We start from the raw sequence: 15,159 nt of genomic DNA on the forward strand, positions 1-15,159 counted from the left end.
CTCTGTAGGAGAAGGAAGGCTGCTCAGTACATTTGAGGGCACAATTATGGGGTTCAGTGAAGTATTATAGGGAGAGGATGGAGGTCAGAGTGACCAAGGGCAGGTGGTAGATTGCAAACATTCAGGTGAGAGGGAAGGTGGGACCAAAGCAGTGATAGCAGTGGACAGAGGTGGGAAAAGCAGCACTTCAAAGGGGGACGCAACAGGGTTCGACTAGGGCAATGAGGGAGGGGTGCCAAATCCATTCTGTGGTTTTGAGAATCACACAATTGCACACCTCCCACTGAGAGCTGGGGTACAGTGCCTGCCCCTGTGGATCAGGAGTCATTCTTAGTGACTCACTTGTAACTAAAAGAAGGTGAAGCGACGCTGCACAGCCTCTGGGCTGAGATCAGAAGACACCGCCTCTGCCTTGCTGGGCGGAACGTGTGCTCTGAGCCACCTGCAGACACTAGATCCACCATGGGAGCTGAGCCTATCCTCTGAGTCAGCCTAACCAGGCACAGACGCGAGTAAAACAAACCCGAACACGATTCCAGCCGTGATGAACTGTAACAGCAAATGACTCGTGGAAGGATAAAGCATTTAAAAAAAAAAAAGATTATTTGGTCTTCTAATCTGACACTCTTTAGCATGCAGAAGTTTTTATCTCATTAATTACTCAGTTGAACAGGTGGGTAAGCAGAATACAGTCATAAAGTAGAGGTTAGAAATTTGCTCCAAAGCATTTATATCCCTCCCCCAAATTTCTACCCTTTATGACCATCAATATAATGTGTGAGACAGCAGCAGTTAGGTGTCCAAAGCATTTAGAGGTGTACCCTGGGCCTCCAGCAGGCTCTATCAATACACATTTGAAACAAAAATTCACTTTGAATAACCGCAGAATGATTTTCCAATAGTTACGCAATTCTGCTATTTTTTCCCCTATAGTCTCATCTGTAAGAAAAAGACAAGATTACCGAAGAGTATAAAAAAACTGACATGTACCCAAAATTTATGAAATTTATATTAGTCCAATGCCCAGAGCCCAATAACCCCAAACACAAGGTTGGCAGATCTATATGATAGGGACTTTTTATTGTAAAAGGCAAACCAAAGTATACTGGACATTTGCTCCTATATGCCTAATAATATTTTTTTCATTTGTCTGACTTTGTTGAATTATAAGTCATAAACAAAATAAAATTCCATGATTTTAAGTGTCCAGCTCAATGAGCTCTGATAAATGTATATAGTCTGGTATCAGTGCCACAATCAATACACCGAATATCTGCATCACTTCAAAACATTCTTCTGTTCCCTTTCACAGTGAATTTCCCTACCCAGCCCCTGGCAGTCACTGATATGCTTTCTCTTGTTAAAGAGTTTTGACTTTTCTAGGTTTTCATATAATGCAGTCATACAGTGAGTATGTTCTTTTGTGTCTGGTTCCTTTTACTTAGCATAACCATTTTCTGATATTCACCCATGTTGCTGCATTTATCAGTAGACGTTTCCTGTCATTGTTGAGTAGTATTTTAACATAAGGATATCTTATAACCTGGTTATCCATTTACCTGCTGACGGGCATTTGTGTTATTTCCAAATGGCTATTGAGAATAAACCTGCTATGAAAACTCAAGTACAAAACTTACATTTTTCTTGGCTAAAATATTCAGGAATGAGGAATTATGGTTTTAGTACTAAAAAATATTCATCTTTCCTAAATCAACTATCCTAGAAAAAATGAAAAATACAAACCTTCCTTAGTTATATTTCATAACAAAATTTATCAGCATACTTGTGGGAAGAGAACTGAAGAAGTCACACATCTTCAAGCTCTGAAGAGTCACACGCAACCATACATTCAACATATTCCAAAATAATGCTCAATAACGTGTAGGGAGATACCATTCCTTATAAACTACAATATATTATGAATAAAATACATTCATATTATTATTTGAACAAAGAAGTCTCAGAAACTCTGTTGTGATTTTCTCTTAGGAGCAAAGTTAAGACTTGCAGAATCTCTAATTTAAAAAGAGGGTGATTTCAATTCATCCATCTTCTAAGAAATATGTTTATAAAATGCCTACATGCTTCTTACATTAGTTGTCTGCTCTAATTAGAGAAGGAAAATGTTTCTCACTTCCTAAATGAGAAACATTCCCTAAATTCACAAATCCCCCAGATTGTCCTTAGTCTAAATCTCTGTATAGAAGTGTCTGGAATAGAAGTGTGCAAATATCAGAATTCAAGGATATAAGCTTTCATGCTGAAAAGTGCATAGACTTTCAACATGGACAAAAATCAAAACTGCCACTTAGATATTTCTTGTTTAAATAACAGTGATGTTACTTTACAGTTAACTGTAGGTAATCACTGAATTGTAACACATGCAGAAATTAAGAAAATTTCCAGTGTTTCTAAATATCTATCATTATAAAAATGAATATTTTACCAAATTATGGTTTCTAAAGATATAAAGATTATGATCTAAGAAACTTCAGCAATGACAAAGTAAAATTTTTACCTTCGTTTCCAGCAGCTTTCTAAAATTACCATTCTAAATCTTATTGAATTAATGAAAATAAAATTTACCCCAAAACAGATTTTTGTGGCAGAAACTAAATCTTTAAAAAAATACATGAAGTAAAAGTAACATGAGAAGTTTCCTGAAACAAATTATAATAGTTAGATCCCCTTAACCAATTCTTGGAAATACAATGTCCTTGTTTGTAAACTTGTCATATAAAATGATTCTAAAGTACAAATGAGTTTTTACATCAACCAGTTGACAAGGTGCCACCTCACCACCCACCAACAGCATCTGGCGGAAGCTTCCAGTGCTTAACACACATTTCACCACCTGTCAAGGAGGCAGACTCCAGGGTAGACAAAGAAGACTTGAGCTCTAAAACACAGGTAACTACGTGCCACACCGTGGGGGTGGTGTCGGCCAGTGGATCAGGAAGTGCACTGAGTGTCCCCCAGGCCCCAGGAAGGCTGCTCTGTCTGCATCAAGGCACCCAGTCCCTTGGGTGGCGCAAAACTTCCAGCATTTCAGCTTCTTTAGAGTTCTCTGAGGGTGAATGCATGTACTCCCATCTATGAAGGTTCAAAACAGAAGCAAACACATGTAATAACAATAAAAAATAAATAACAACATACACACCTCTTTATCTAAACTAAATAAAATTCTAAGGGTAATAAAAAGTCCTCTAACTCTTTGTCTTCACTAAGCTTTCAAAAAATATTTGCTGCTAAAGAAATAAAGTTTCTTAATAATTCTTGGAGCATAGTCTAGCTAATATTAATACTCCAGAGCCAAAACACACTTTTATTACAATCTAGGGTTTTGTGAAGTATAGAACCTCAGATGATCCACGGGCAAACTTTTTTTTTAGCTTAGTACTTTTTCTTTTATTTTAATGTGTTCATTTCTATTCATGACAAAAATGTTGGTTTGCCTTTAATCTTCTCTCTGAAAAATATGAGTATAAAATTTAAGTAAATAATATGTCAGATTATATACAAATATATAAACAATGGTGAAAATGGCTAAACTGTAGTATGAACTCTGGTAAACACTAGTTTAGACCAGGGGCTGGCAAACTTTGGGCTTCACTGATGGCAACAGACACGGATTCAATTCCTGGATCAGGAAGATCCCCTGAAGAAGGAAATGGCAACCTACTCCAGTATTCTTGCCTGGGAAATCCCACGGACTGAGGAGCCTGGCAGGCTACAGTCTATGGGGTCGCAGAGTCAGACACGACTTAGCAACTAAAACAACTAGCAAACTTTCCCTGAAAAGGGTTGAATAATAAATATCTTGGGCTCTTGGGGTCATATACATATTGCAGGCTGTTGCCTATTCCTTTTTTGCCTGTGATTTTCTTATAAAGACAGCAAAGTCAAAACCAAGGAAGTCTTTAGGAAAGCTATTTGTGGTATCAATGTTCATGCTTTGTAGGGGTCAGAGGACTGGGGGGGTGGAGAGTAACTATCATTCTCATGAGTTATGCTTACCGGGCAGTGAGAGGTAAAGACATCAAGATGCTTTCAATCCTGGATCCCGGAGTGAAGAGGCCAAACTTTGTACCCCGATCGTACAGCAGGTTAAATTCTACATACCTGAGATGAAGACATCAAAAAAGATTAAGAGCTGGTGAGTATAGTCTTATACTTCATGGGGGGTTGATGGGTTGGGAAGGTGTGTGGGGGTTGGTGGGCATCTTCCCACCAGCCCCACCCCATCAGCTGTAACTGGCACAGGAAACACCAGTCTCATCAGCTGACTTTTCTCCATCCGGACAGGCGTAAAGAAAAGGGTATTCTACCCAGCAAACAAGAGGATATAGATTCAGCCCCAGCACACAGCAGTTACAAAACAATAAGGTTATGTTTTCCAATAAATAAACAGGATGAACACAAAGCTTAGAACTTGAAGGCACAAAAACAAGAAAAGCAAATGGCACCCTTTATCAGGATAGAGCAGCTCTCTCTGGGTCTCCCATAGAGTCTGAGATGTTTGAGTCAAAGACTTCATTCTACTGCTAATAACTCACATGAACTAAGACAGTGTAAAGTTCTTGTAACTGAAAAGCCAAGAACAGTTAACAGAACTCTATCATCTATAGTTACTAACATATCCCAGATATTTCCTTTCCTTAAAGTAGTTAATAGCATTAATAAGCAGTCATATAATTCTGTCTTGCTGCAGATTGATGACAAAAGTCATAATGACAGGTAGTAGTGATTTGAGTTGCAGTGCTTAGCTTTATTTTCTTAGAAAAATATCCTTAACATCAACTAAAACCTGGTTCAGGATATAAGTCTTCCATTAACAGACACAGAATCATATCTAAACTCTGTCTAGCTTAAAAATCTGTGATTTCCTTTAACATCAAAAGATTCTTTATAAAAGGGTCTTTTGTCTCCAACTTCTTGGAGATATTTCAAAAAGATCATTTCTACTAGCCAAAAGAATTGAAAATGACTCATAAAGCTAAAAATTTCAACAAACAGTTCCCCCTTCAAATCATTTCTCAACTCCTTCAAAAACTACTCTCTTGGTCCAAACTTCCCTCAGATATTATTATCATTAATGCACTGGTTACTGTAATTTAATCACAACTAAAATATATATATATATATATTCTCTAGATTCCGACAGTGCTTCAATTTTTAGAAAGCACCCTTCACTGTGGAAACTTGCCAATGGCTCTGAGAAAATTTAATAAGTTACATTCATGGATCCCTTTCTACTTCTCATCATTTATCAACGACTAAGTTTTGTGCACTAATAACTAATACCTTCTTTAGTCTGTTTCAAAAGATAACTTAAGTGAATCTTCTTAACTTCTTCCTAAGACCACAGGAAAAAAAAACATCAGTCTCTCAACTCCCTTTCTCACCCCTGATGTTATCTTTCTGAAACGTGATATTTAAGGGATGGCTGTGATTCTCTATTTGTACTGATGTCTTGTTCAGAGACCCCTGTAAGGAGCTCCCAAATGAGCCTCTTGTGCTCATGAGCGAATCCTTGTGCTGCTTTCCTGTTTGAGTGAACAGGAAATGTTCCTTCAACATTCACTCAACAGGAATGTTCCTTCCTGTGTATTAGCCTGACTTTCACCAGGTTTTGCTTAGATCTGATCTTTCCGATCCTTTCCATACATTTATCCACTCCGAGATATCTGTAAACTATGAACCTCAGCCATTCCCTTTAATATAACTGATATCTACCTTGTATCCTGTTTCCCTGTCCCAAAATACAACAAAACAAGTTACAGATGTTTAGTTTCTCTGAAAAAGAAACTAGAAAAGAACCTTCCAAGACTGGAGGTTCAAGGTGTGGGGAGAGAACAGAAGTAACTGAGGGCAGGCACGTGTGTTCAATCATACCTGACACTTCGTGACCCCATGGACTGTAGCCTGCCAGACTTCTCTGTCCATGGGATTTCCCAGGCAAGAATAATGGAGTGCGTTTCCATTTCCTCCTCCAGGGGATCTTCCCGACCTAGGGACCCAACCCGCCTCTCCTGCATTGGCAGGCAGGTTCATTACCAGTGTACCACCACAAGACTAAATGAGATTGCCAAAGAGGCTGTAAAGTCAAAAGATAAGCAGCCTGACCACCACAGGGGAAAGTTGTATTTGGGGCGACAGGAAGTGGGGAAAAGTAATATAGATAATGGGTTATGAATGCCACGTAAGAAAGTGACGTCAGGGCTCAAAACCACAAAAAAAGAGCTGGGGTTATCTTAAGTCCCAGAATTGACTGCCATTTTAAGGCCCAGAGATAAGGACAGTAGAAGGGGCCTCTGCCTCTCTTTGAAAGTATCGTCACCCACCACACCACAGAAAATTAACCTAACACCCCTGCCAAATTTTTGAATTCTGCCAAATTCAAAAAACACGACATGCAATGATACACACAAATGGAACTCTCAAAATACGCTGTCAATTAATAACAATAATAAACAGAATAAGACATTATTCCTATGTCCAAAAAGTTTTAAAGGCTTCACCTCATAAGTAGTCACAAACCCTGCTGGCTTTGCATAAGAAATCTCACGTAAAACTAGAACATTGTACTTTCCACAGAGTTTGGTTTATTTATTTATTAATTTTTAGTTTCTCTTTTTTTGTTGTTTTACTTTTGTTTTCATTTCTTCCAGAGTTTTAATTTACCCTCTTGGGATGGTCTTCCCTACTAAACTGTGAACATCTCTGCCCAGCATGGGCCCTAGCCATGGGGGCATACGATAAATGTCAAGAGAAAGGGAAGGAGGAGTAAGGGTGTGTTTGGGAAACCACAGGACCAAAAAACACACACGTCCTAAAAAAAAATGCCCCTGTTTAATAAATGTCTGACGAGAACACAATGAAATTCTCATTTTCCCGAGTTTTATACACAGGGAACAGGCAGGCACAGGCAGTTCTAAGAAAGAGTAAACAACAAACATTTATCTTAAGACTTGGAACAGTATCTAAGTGAACGTTTTCAGGGCATTAGCCTTATCTCCTTAAGTTCCCAAAGCTTCATATGCCCAGGACAGAATTAATATAAATGAGAAAATCCATTTTTGTAGGCATGGACCAGTAGAACACATGCGATTAAGATGGTAATGAGAAACAGTGGCTAATCTGCAGCAGATCCACAATCACACCCCAGCTGAAGATGCCCTCACGTGGGTCATCCAACTGAGCTCACCAACTCAGCGCACAAAGCAGGGTGGCCAAAGTGAGCACCGTGGCTGGAAACACTAACTGCTTAACCATTCACATGGAAGAAGGTCTGCAAGTTTTGAAGGCACAATGACCTGGTTCCACATCTGGGATCTTTGATTTACCAGCTGTGTAAACTTGGGCAAGGGACTTACTTCACTAAGTTTTATCATCTGTAAAATGATGATAGTTATACCAATTCCACAGGTTTGTGATGAAAATTAGATGCAAACGGCCTAATGTACTGGCCAGCACATATGAACAGTTCCATAACAAACAAATATCATTACAGTTCCCTAACTAACAATTTCTAAAACAATCATTTTCATTATAATGACTTCCATGAAAACCTGAAGTTAAACAAAAAAAGGTATGATTCAGAATTTACAAAGCAGAAAAACATTAAATGATTCTCCTACCTTGGCAGAAGGTTGGAAGGTATTGTTTGAAGACAAACTAAAAGAAATCAGCCGAATTAAATTCAACAAGTACTTACTATAAGCCTAATATGAGTCTCTAATGTACAGACAGATTAAACAAACTTTGCTCTTTTTATAACACTATTTGACAGTGTTTTTTTACTTCACTTTGTTATTTATCTAGTTATGAAAAGAAATCAGGGTGAGCATTAACACAGCTCTGACAAAGTACTGCCCAAGATGACCATCAGCCACTGTTATTACAGTCGCTCCACTCCATCCTCCCACCTCTTATGACATGAGAGGGTTCATCGCTCACTCACCGTCCTCTTCGGAGCTGCTGCCACAACTTCTCCTGGGGAGTGAAGGAGTCATTACAGTGCTTCTTCACGAGGGGGACGTAAGAAGGAATGATCGCCTGGGTACAGCTCTGCACAAAGCGAAACACCTCCTCCTTGGATGGAGAGTCGAGGTCATCAAAAAAGATACCCCCGATACCCCTCCGCTCCCCACGATGGGCTATAAAAAAGTAATCGTCACACCTGGAAAACACAGCAAGACCACAGAAGGAAAAAGAGACGTGTGTGAAAATCAGTGTGAGCATTTCAGCTTATAGCACCATCCCTGACTAATGCCAGCACAGTGCCCTTTCTTTTCGTCCACATCTGAAATGAAACTAGACTTTTAGACAGATTTCCTGCAGTTATTACCAATGTAGAAAACGCTTACACTTTTACCTACAAATCAAGTAGGCAAGTGAATACATATCTATCTAACGTGGCATTGTAAGACCTTTACTGAAAAGAAAAACAGAGTCCGCTCTTAATACTCGTATTTCTTAAAACAAGTGATGCTGCTGCCCTCGGAAACATTGCTGCTTTTGCAGGAGGCAGGAACCCTTCACCAACAATGACACCAACCAAGTCCATGACCAGGTGCTAACCCCTAAGCTCTCTGAATCAGTTCTCTGAATTCAGTTCTTAGAGGTAATCAGTAAATTACCTCTAAGGTCTCTCTCAGCAATAAAACGTGATGACTCTACAGTATGCGTGACTCAGGGGAGGGTTGGTGGAAGGAAATGTTCAGAGAATAAGAGTCCTCAGAACATTAAAGGTTGCCCTTCTGAACCAGCACATGAGACTATCACTTTGTTCTCCAGTCTTCCCCACCTGTGCCTACTAGAGCAGATTTCCTAAGTCACTTCCTAATTGCTAAATCTGTGGTACAGCTGACTTCGTGGAAATAGTTAACTTCTTTCCATTATCTCGATATAAAAGGGTTTGTAAACAGAAAAAATTGTACAAACAAAAACTAAAAACTACTGAAAGGTTATAGTGAAAATAGCCCTAATAGTTTAAAATTTTTTAAAAGGTCGGCGGGGGGGAGGGGCAGAAGATACATATCCCTAGAACTGATGCACTGGTATAATTCACCTTGACTGCAACTTCTTGACTTTTTTCCACACATACATTTTATTAACAGAGTTAAAGAACAGCCAGAGCAAGGCTGTAAAGCCAGCTTTAATGAAATCATATTATTTCCACATCTCTATTCATGGGATTATGAAATTAAGAGATTTAACTAAATACACTAAAAACTTTTTAACTAGCCTGTATCTGAGATATTTTCTTAATACGACTCAGATAAAGTTCTTCAGTAACAGGGATAAAAGCAAACCAAAAAAAAAAGAGAATATCCCATTCTCCTGCTGGAAGGAAGCTAATATGTAACAAAAAAACAATTCTTACACCTCTGTGTCCATGGCTGTGCAGTGTTCAGTGGCAATGTCAAATCAAAAAGAGGTTATGTAAATATCTTATCTTTTCTGAAGATTTTAAAATGAACTCCATATTCTTACATAAATAACAGCAAGATTCTACAAATATTAACACTAAAAACAAAGCAAAAAACAACCCACCCCAAACCCTTTCTGTTCCTCCTTTTTCTAGAATGGCATTTAGTTCTAAGCAGTGATGAGTACTTTATTCTTATTCCAGATAACTTATGCAGAGATTCCATTTCATATCTATCAAATACCCTGGGTAACTCTTTTATCATTGAGAGTTTCTTTCACAAAGCTTCCAATCCCAGTGTTCTCCTTGTCCCAAATCTCCAGTACATTTGCACCTCCCCTAATAGTTCTCCAACTTTTCCCATGCTCGAACACATTTCTATGGCAACAACGAGATGATAATCCTCATGTGGGGCGAGAATTTAATACAGTAAGTCCCTTATACAAACCTTCAAGTTGCAAATTTTCAAAGATTCTACAGTTGTGCATGCCCAATCTTCTAAGTTAGTTCCCATGTCTGGTGTACACTGTCGCACGCATGCATCCTCTGCAAGTACATGTGCTTCTGTGCATTTTACTGTACAGTACTACACAGTGTTCAGTATCCTTATTTCAAGCCCAGGATGCTCAGAAGCAAGCACAAAAACGGCAGTCTGTAGCTGGTACTATGCTGTACTTTTCAAGTTACTGTACTGTAAGATTAAAAATGTTTTATTTCCTGTCTGTTTATCTATTTATGTATTATTTGTGTGAAAAACATTATAAATCTATTCCAGTACAATCCTATATGACCGACTATATTACCTGGGTACCTAGGCTAACTCTGTTGGACTTATGAATAAACTGGACTTATGAACGCCCTCTCGGAATGGAACTTGTTTATTTGTAGGGGACTTACTGTATCCCAACTTAGGATTAAAAAGCCTCTGATTCTCAGGCATAGATCACCTTCAAGTTTATATACTAATCATCTGGTTTAACATTAAAACCATGTAAAACTGGTATCTCACTTCTGCTGGGCAAAGAAAACAGTTCAACCTTCATAAGCTGCAAAAGGTATGTAGTGACACAGTAGTGCCTTCAGCAGCTACAGAAGGAATGGTAAACATGTAGGGATCATGAATAGTTCAATAACTTTACCTACCACTTTTTAAATTTGGGATAGAGATCTGGACCATGCTGGTCACATGCCTCCTTGAGAGTCCTGTGAAAATGGACCGCATCCTCTTGGTTCAGGTATGTTGGGGTAAGGTCACATCCACCACCAAACCACCACAGGGTGTTACCTACGAAATCAAGACACGTGATTCAAGTGGATGCTGTTCTAAAGGAAAAGTTAGGCACATTGCTTTAAGTGCCATCACCTGCAGAGGCACGCACAGCAGCGGCAGGCACTGCTCAAGAGCTTGGACAGGGTAATAGCCCAACTAATGGCACACAGAGGCTGGAACTATATTTACATCACGAGGCATGATCAACTGTACCCCGTCTTAAAGCCACTGATAATGCACTGGGACTGGCAAAGCTACGTATGTGGAAAATAATTTCCAAAAGCAAGTTCTCAATGGCAACTTAACAGGGCCTGTGAGGTTTCCCTTTGTTCATAATAAACTGCTATCTGCAAAGACCCCTATGTGCACTTTTGGTTCAGGTGCATTACACCATTCCTTGTGTTGGAGGAAATATGGGGACATCAGAGTCCAGCCAATACTCCTTTCACTTTTCACGTCTAGTGTATATAATCCATCGCACCTGCCAAGGAGTAAGCCTTCACGTGCCTCCTGAAACAAGACTGTACTTAATTTTTCTTGACTTTAGATGTTATGCCTAGTAACCTGTTTTAAAATACTCATTTTGCACAATAATACTTTTCACAGCTTGAGACGCTTACCGTCCGCTTCTTCCACCTCAAAGTATCTGTAGTTGAAATGGATAGTAGGAGTATGAGGATTCTTGGGGTGAATGACAGAGCTCACGCCCATAGCAGAAAACGGCAATTTACCTGGAAAGGAATACAGAGAACTGCACTTGAACACCTGGCTTGATACAAATTAACTCCGACATGGTTTCTGAATCAATTTTCAAAGGCCGCTTTTTAATTTATCTCTTAAAACATAATTTTAAAAAAATAATTGTAAGGAATCCCCAGGTGGTCCAGAGCTTAGAACTCCTCGCTCTGACTGCCGAAAGCCTGCAGTTCAATCCCTGGTCAGGGAACTAAGATCCCACATACCTCAAGGTCAAAAAACGAACAGACAGACAACTGTTAACATTTTAGCACATGTGCCTATGTGCAAATGTGTGTGTGTGTATATATATACCTACATGTTTGTGTGTATGCTTAGTTGCTCAGTCATGTCTGACTCTTTGTGACACCATGGACTGTTGCCCACAAGGTTCTTCTGTCAATGGAATTCCTTAAGCAAGAATACTGGAGTGGGTTGTCATTAAAAAAGAGTAACTGTGAACAGGCTCATCTGGTATATGCACCTGAATGGAATTTTACAGAATCAATGTTAATTTTACAAATAAAACTTATAGAGAGAAAAGGTTTGCAGGAACTATTAAAGGCTGCTCTGCATATTAAAAAGCAGAGACATTACTTTGCCAACAAAGGTTTGTCTCATCAAGGCTATGGTTTTTCCAGTAGTCATATATGAATGTGAGAGTTGGACTATAAAGAAAGCTGAGCACTGAAGAATTGATGCTTTTGAACTGTGGTGTTGGAGAAGACTCTTGAGAGTCCCTTGGACTGCAAGGAGATCCAACCAGTCCATCCTAAAGATCAGTCCTGAGTGTTCACTCGAAGGACTGATGTTGAAGATGAAACTCCAATACTCTGACAACCTAATGCGAAGAGCTGACTCATTTGAAAAGACCCTGATACTGGGAAAGATTGAAGGCAGGAGAAGGGGACGATAGAGGATAAGGTGGTTGGATGGCATCATTGACTCAATGGAGATGAGTTTAAGATGAGTTTGAGTAGACTCCGGGAGTTGGTGATGGACAGGGAGGCCTGGTGTGCTGTGGTCCATGGGGTCGTGAACAGTCAGACACGACTCAGCGACTGGACTGAACTGAACTGAGATTGTCTGATTTACCATCTTTTGTCTTCAGTAGTTTTCCTCTGCTTCTCATTTGTTTTGCTGCTTCCTCAGAAAGATTTCCATGAACGACAGAAATGCTAACCCCAGCCTTTTCAAAAACATGCCCGTCTTGAAGTACACAGCTGATGCCACCACCTCCTGTGAACAGAAATGTAAAATGAGGAGAGAATGTAAGGGAATGTGCAAAGCTGAAAACTACTGCTGCAAGAAGAAAGTGGGATTAGGAGTTATCTTCCTTCTCTACTTTCCAAATCGTCCATAATATCAGTATATTTATAATTGTTAAGTACAATAAAATGAGATAACCAACTTAACACTATGATATTTTCTATTGACTATTAGCAAATATTTTAACTCTTTACATCACCATTTCTTCTACGTCATTGTTTGTTGTTGTTTAGTTGCTAAGTCCTGTCTGACTCTCTGCAACCCCATGGACTGTAGCTCGCCAGGCTTCTCTGTTCATGGGACTTTCCAGGCAAGAATAGTGGAGTGGGTTGCCATTCCCTTTTCTAGGGGATTTTCCCAACCCAGGCTTGAAACCCATATCTCCTGCATTAGCAGGTAGATTCTTTACCACTGAGCCACCTGGGAAGCCCCTACATCCTTACATCATCCTCTAAATTACTGAAATAGTTTCCCTTTAAATAAGACCAATCAGAATGGCATCTATTTGTTATGGGATGTGAGAAAACTAAGATTAAAAACTGGAATGAATATATTTGAAGAATGTTCTATTACTACCAAATTTAAGAGTTCCATATTGTTTCAATTGTTTTTCTCTCAAGTGTGCTGTTTGCCTTTTCATTTTGTTTAGAGGTAATTAAAAAACAGTAGATATTTGAATGCTTAAGGGATTTGGAGGCTTAAACTGAGTGAGATACATATTAACATTTAGGTGTATGACCTTTAAGGCTTCTCAGGTGGTGCTAGCGGTAAAGAACTCGCCTGCCAATGCAGCAAACGTAAGAGAAACGGTTCGATCCCTTTGTGGGGAAGATCCCCTGGAGAAGGAAATGGCAATCCACTCCAATATTCTTGCCTGGAGAATTCCTTGGACAGAGGAGTCTGGGGGGCTACAGCCCCTGGGGTTGCAAAGAGTCAGTATGAGCTTTACTCCCAGTAGCTGGTATGTTTGTTTTTTAGGACACTAGAATTAATTGTTTCCTGAAGTTTCATGTTTGGCTTGTTTTATTTCTAAGAATTTTTAGAGCTGGATGGGATCCAGTACAATCCTTGTATATTTCAAATGAGAAAACTGAGGCCCAGAAAGCAAAACACCATCTCCAGAAACACACAACTAGCAAATGGCCCAAACAATTTGTCTAAGTGCTTTCTAAGCATCAAACAGTATCTGCAGCAGTTCATATATAGTCATGTTATTTTATCGTTACAATACCCTCATATAAAATTTCATTTCATAGATGAGGAAACAGAGGCACAAAAAGTAACTTTCGAAGGTCACACAGCCAGTCCAGGTTGTCTCCTGAATCAACAGTCTTCACTTATAAACATTACAAGATAGGGAATTCCCTGGCAGTCCAGTGGTTAGGACTCTGAACTGTAACTGCTGAGGGCCAAGGTTCAGTCCCTGGTCAAGGAACTAAGGTCCCACAAGCCACGAGGCAAGGCCAGGAAAAAAAAAAGAAGGCTTAAAAAAAAAAAGCTACAAGATGGAAAACACTAAGAAAACCAGATTTAGTTTCATTTAAAATAAATGTGTCAATATCACAATCCAAAACCAGCTGATAAGAAGTTGCTGTAGTATTTCCAGGTAAGAAGGATCAAAAATCCTTTAAGTTTATAACCAAGATACAGAGTTTCACCATATAGGTAATAACATGAATATATGACTCTATAAGAACTGGGCTTTAATACTTCAGTATTTTGCCAACTGAGGTAAAGATTCTTCTAGCAGGAAATATAACGGGTGCACTTGGCTGAACTGCTAGCCATTTCTTGCGAAACCTGGGTAAAAGACACAATGACACAACACCCTCAGCAGGAGGAGTCTAGCTGACAGTAAGGAAGAGACTTTCTCTTTCCATCTCCAGAGAAGGAGAATGGGTAAAAGAACCCGGAGAAAGAGATAAAATGTAGAGACAAATCTATGCTGAATTACAACCTTGGGCATCCTTGCCTGTGGGTTAAAACTGACCTTAAGACTTCTTTGAGAAGTGCCATATAAAATTGCAGATTTTTGAAATGTCCAGTACTAGAGTGACAGCAGGTTTGGGTCCACACCTGCAAGCTGAGGGCTGATGACCCTGTCAGTGTCAACCGTTTTAAAGGTGAACCTTTTAACCTGGCAGCCGCTGTGTAGGTACCCCTTCCTTACTCCCATTCCTTATTCTGAGTCATTTTCTCCCCGCAAACTAAAACCCGACCTCTTTTCCCCATCTCCACCCCCCGCTAGGGGCCGACCTCCTCACCTTCCTTCCTCTCCCACCGGTCCACAGAGAAGCGGGCGCCCCCGTCCACCTGTGCCAGCGCCTGGCACACCTGGGCCTGGGTCTCCAGTATCAGCAGCTCCATCTTGGTCTTCATGTCGTCCGGCCTCCTCCGCAGCTCGCGCAGGTCGGTCACCGGCGGGGCCATGAAGCAGCGGCAGCGGCGGGCC

At 39.9% G+C, this 15,159-nt stretch overlaps 1 protein-coding gene across 1 annotated transcript in view; it reads right to left on the minus strand.

The window, feature by feature from the left end:
• Positions 1 to 1,051: 1,051 nt before the first annotated feature.
• Positions 1,052 to 15,159, minus strand: part of CPOX (coproporphyrinogen oxidase) — a 14,764-nt gene continuing 656 nt past the window's right edge. The window contains 7 exon segments of the mRNA XM_010841924.1: positions 1,052 to 3,093; positions 4,018 to 4,122; positions 7,964 to 8,182; positions 10,577 to 10,718; positions 11,324 to 11,434; positions 12,534 to 12,677; positions 14,972 to 15,159. The exon segment at positions 14,972 to 15,159 is cut by the window's right edge and continues 14 nt beyond it. Of these exon segments, the coding sequence (XP_010840226.1) occupies positions 3,006 to 3,093; positions 4,018 to 4,122; positions 7,964 to 8,182; positions 10,577 to 10,718; positions 11,324 to 11,434; positions 12,534 to 12,677; positions 14,972 to 15,159 (997 nt within the window). The 3' untranslated portion in view covers positions 1,052 to 3,005.

This window comes from Bison bison, unplaced genomic scaffold (assembly GCF_000754665.1).
Source record: "Bison bison bison isolate TAMUID 2011002044 unplaced genomic scaffold, Bison_UMD1.0 scf7180017864168, whole genome shotgun sequence".
Classification (NCBI taxonomy): Eukaryota; Metazoa; Chordata; class Mammalia; order Artiodactyla; family Bovidae; genus Bison; species Bison bison.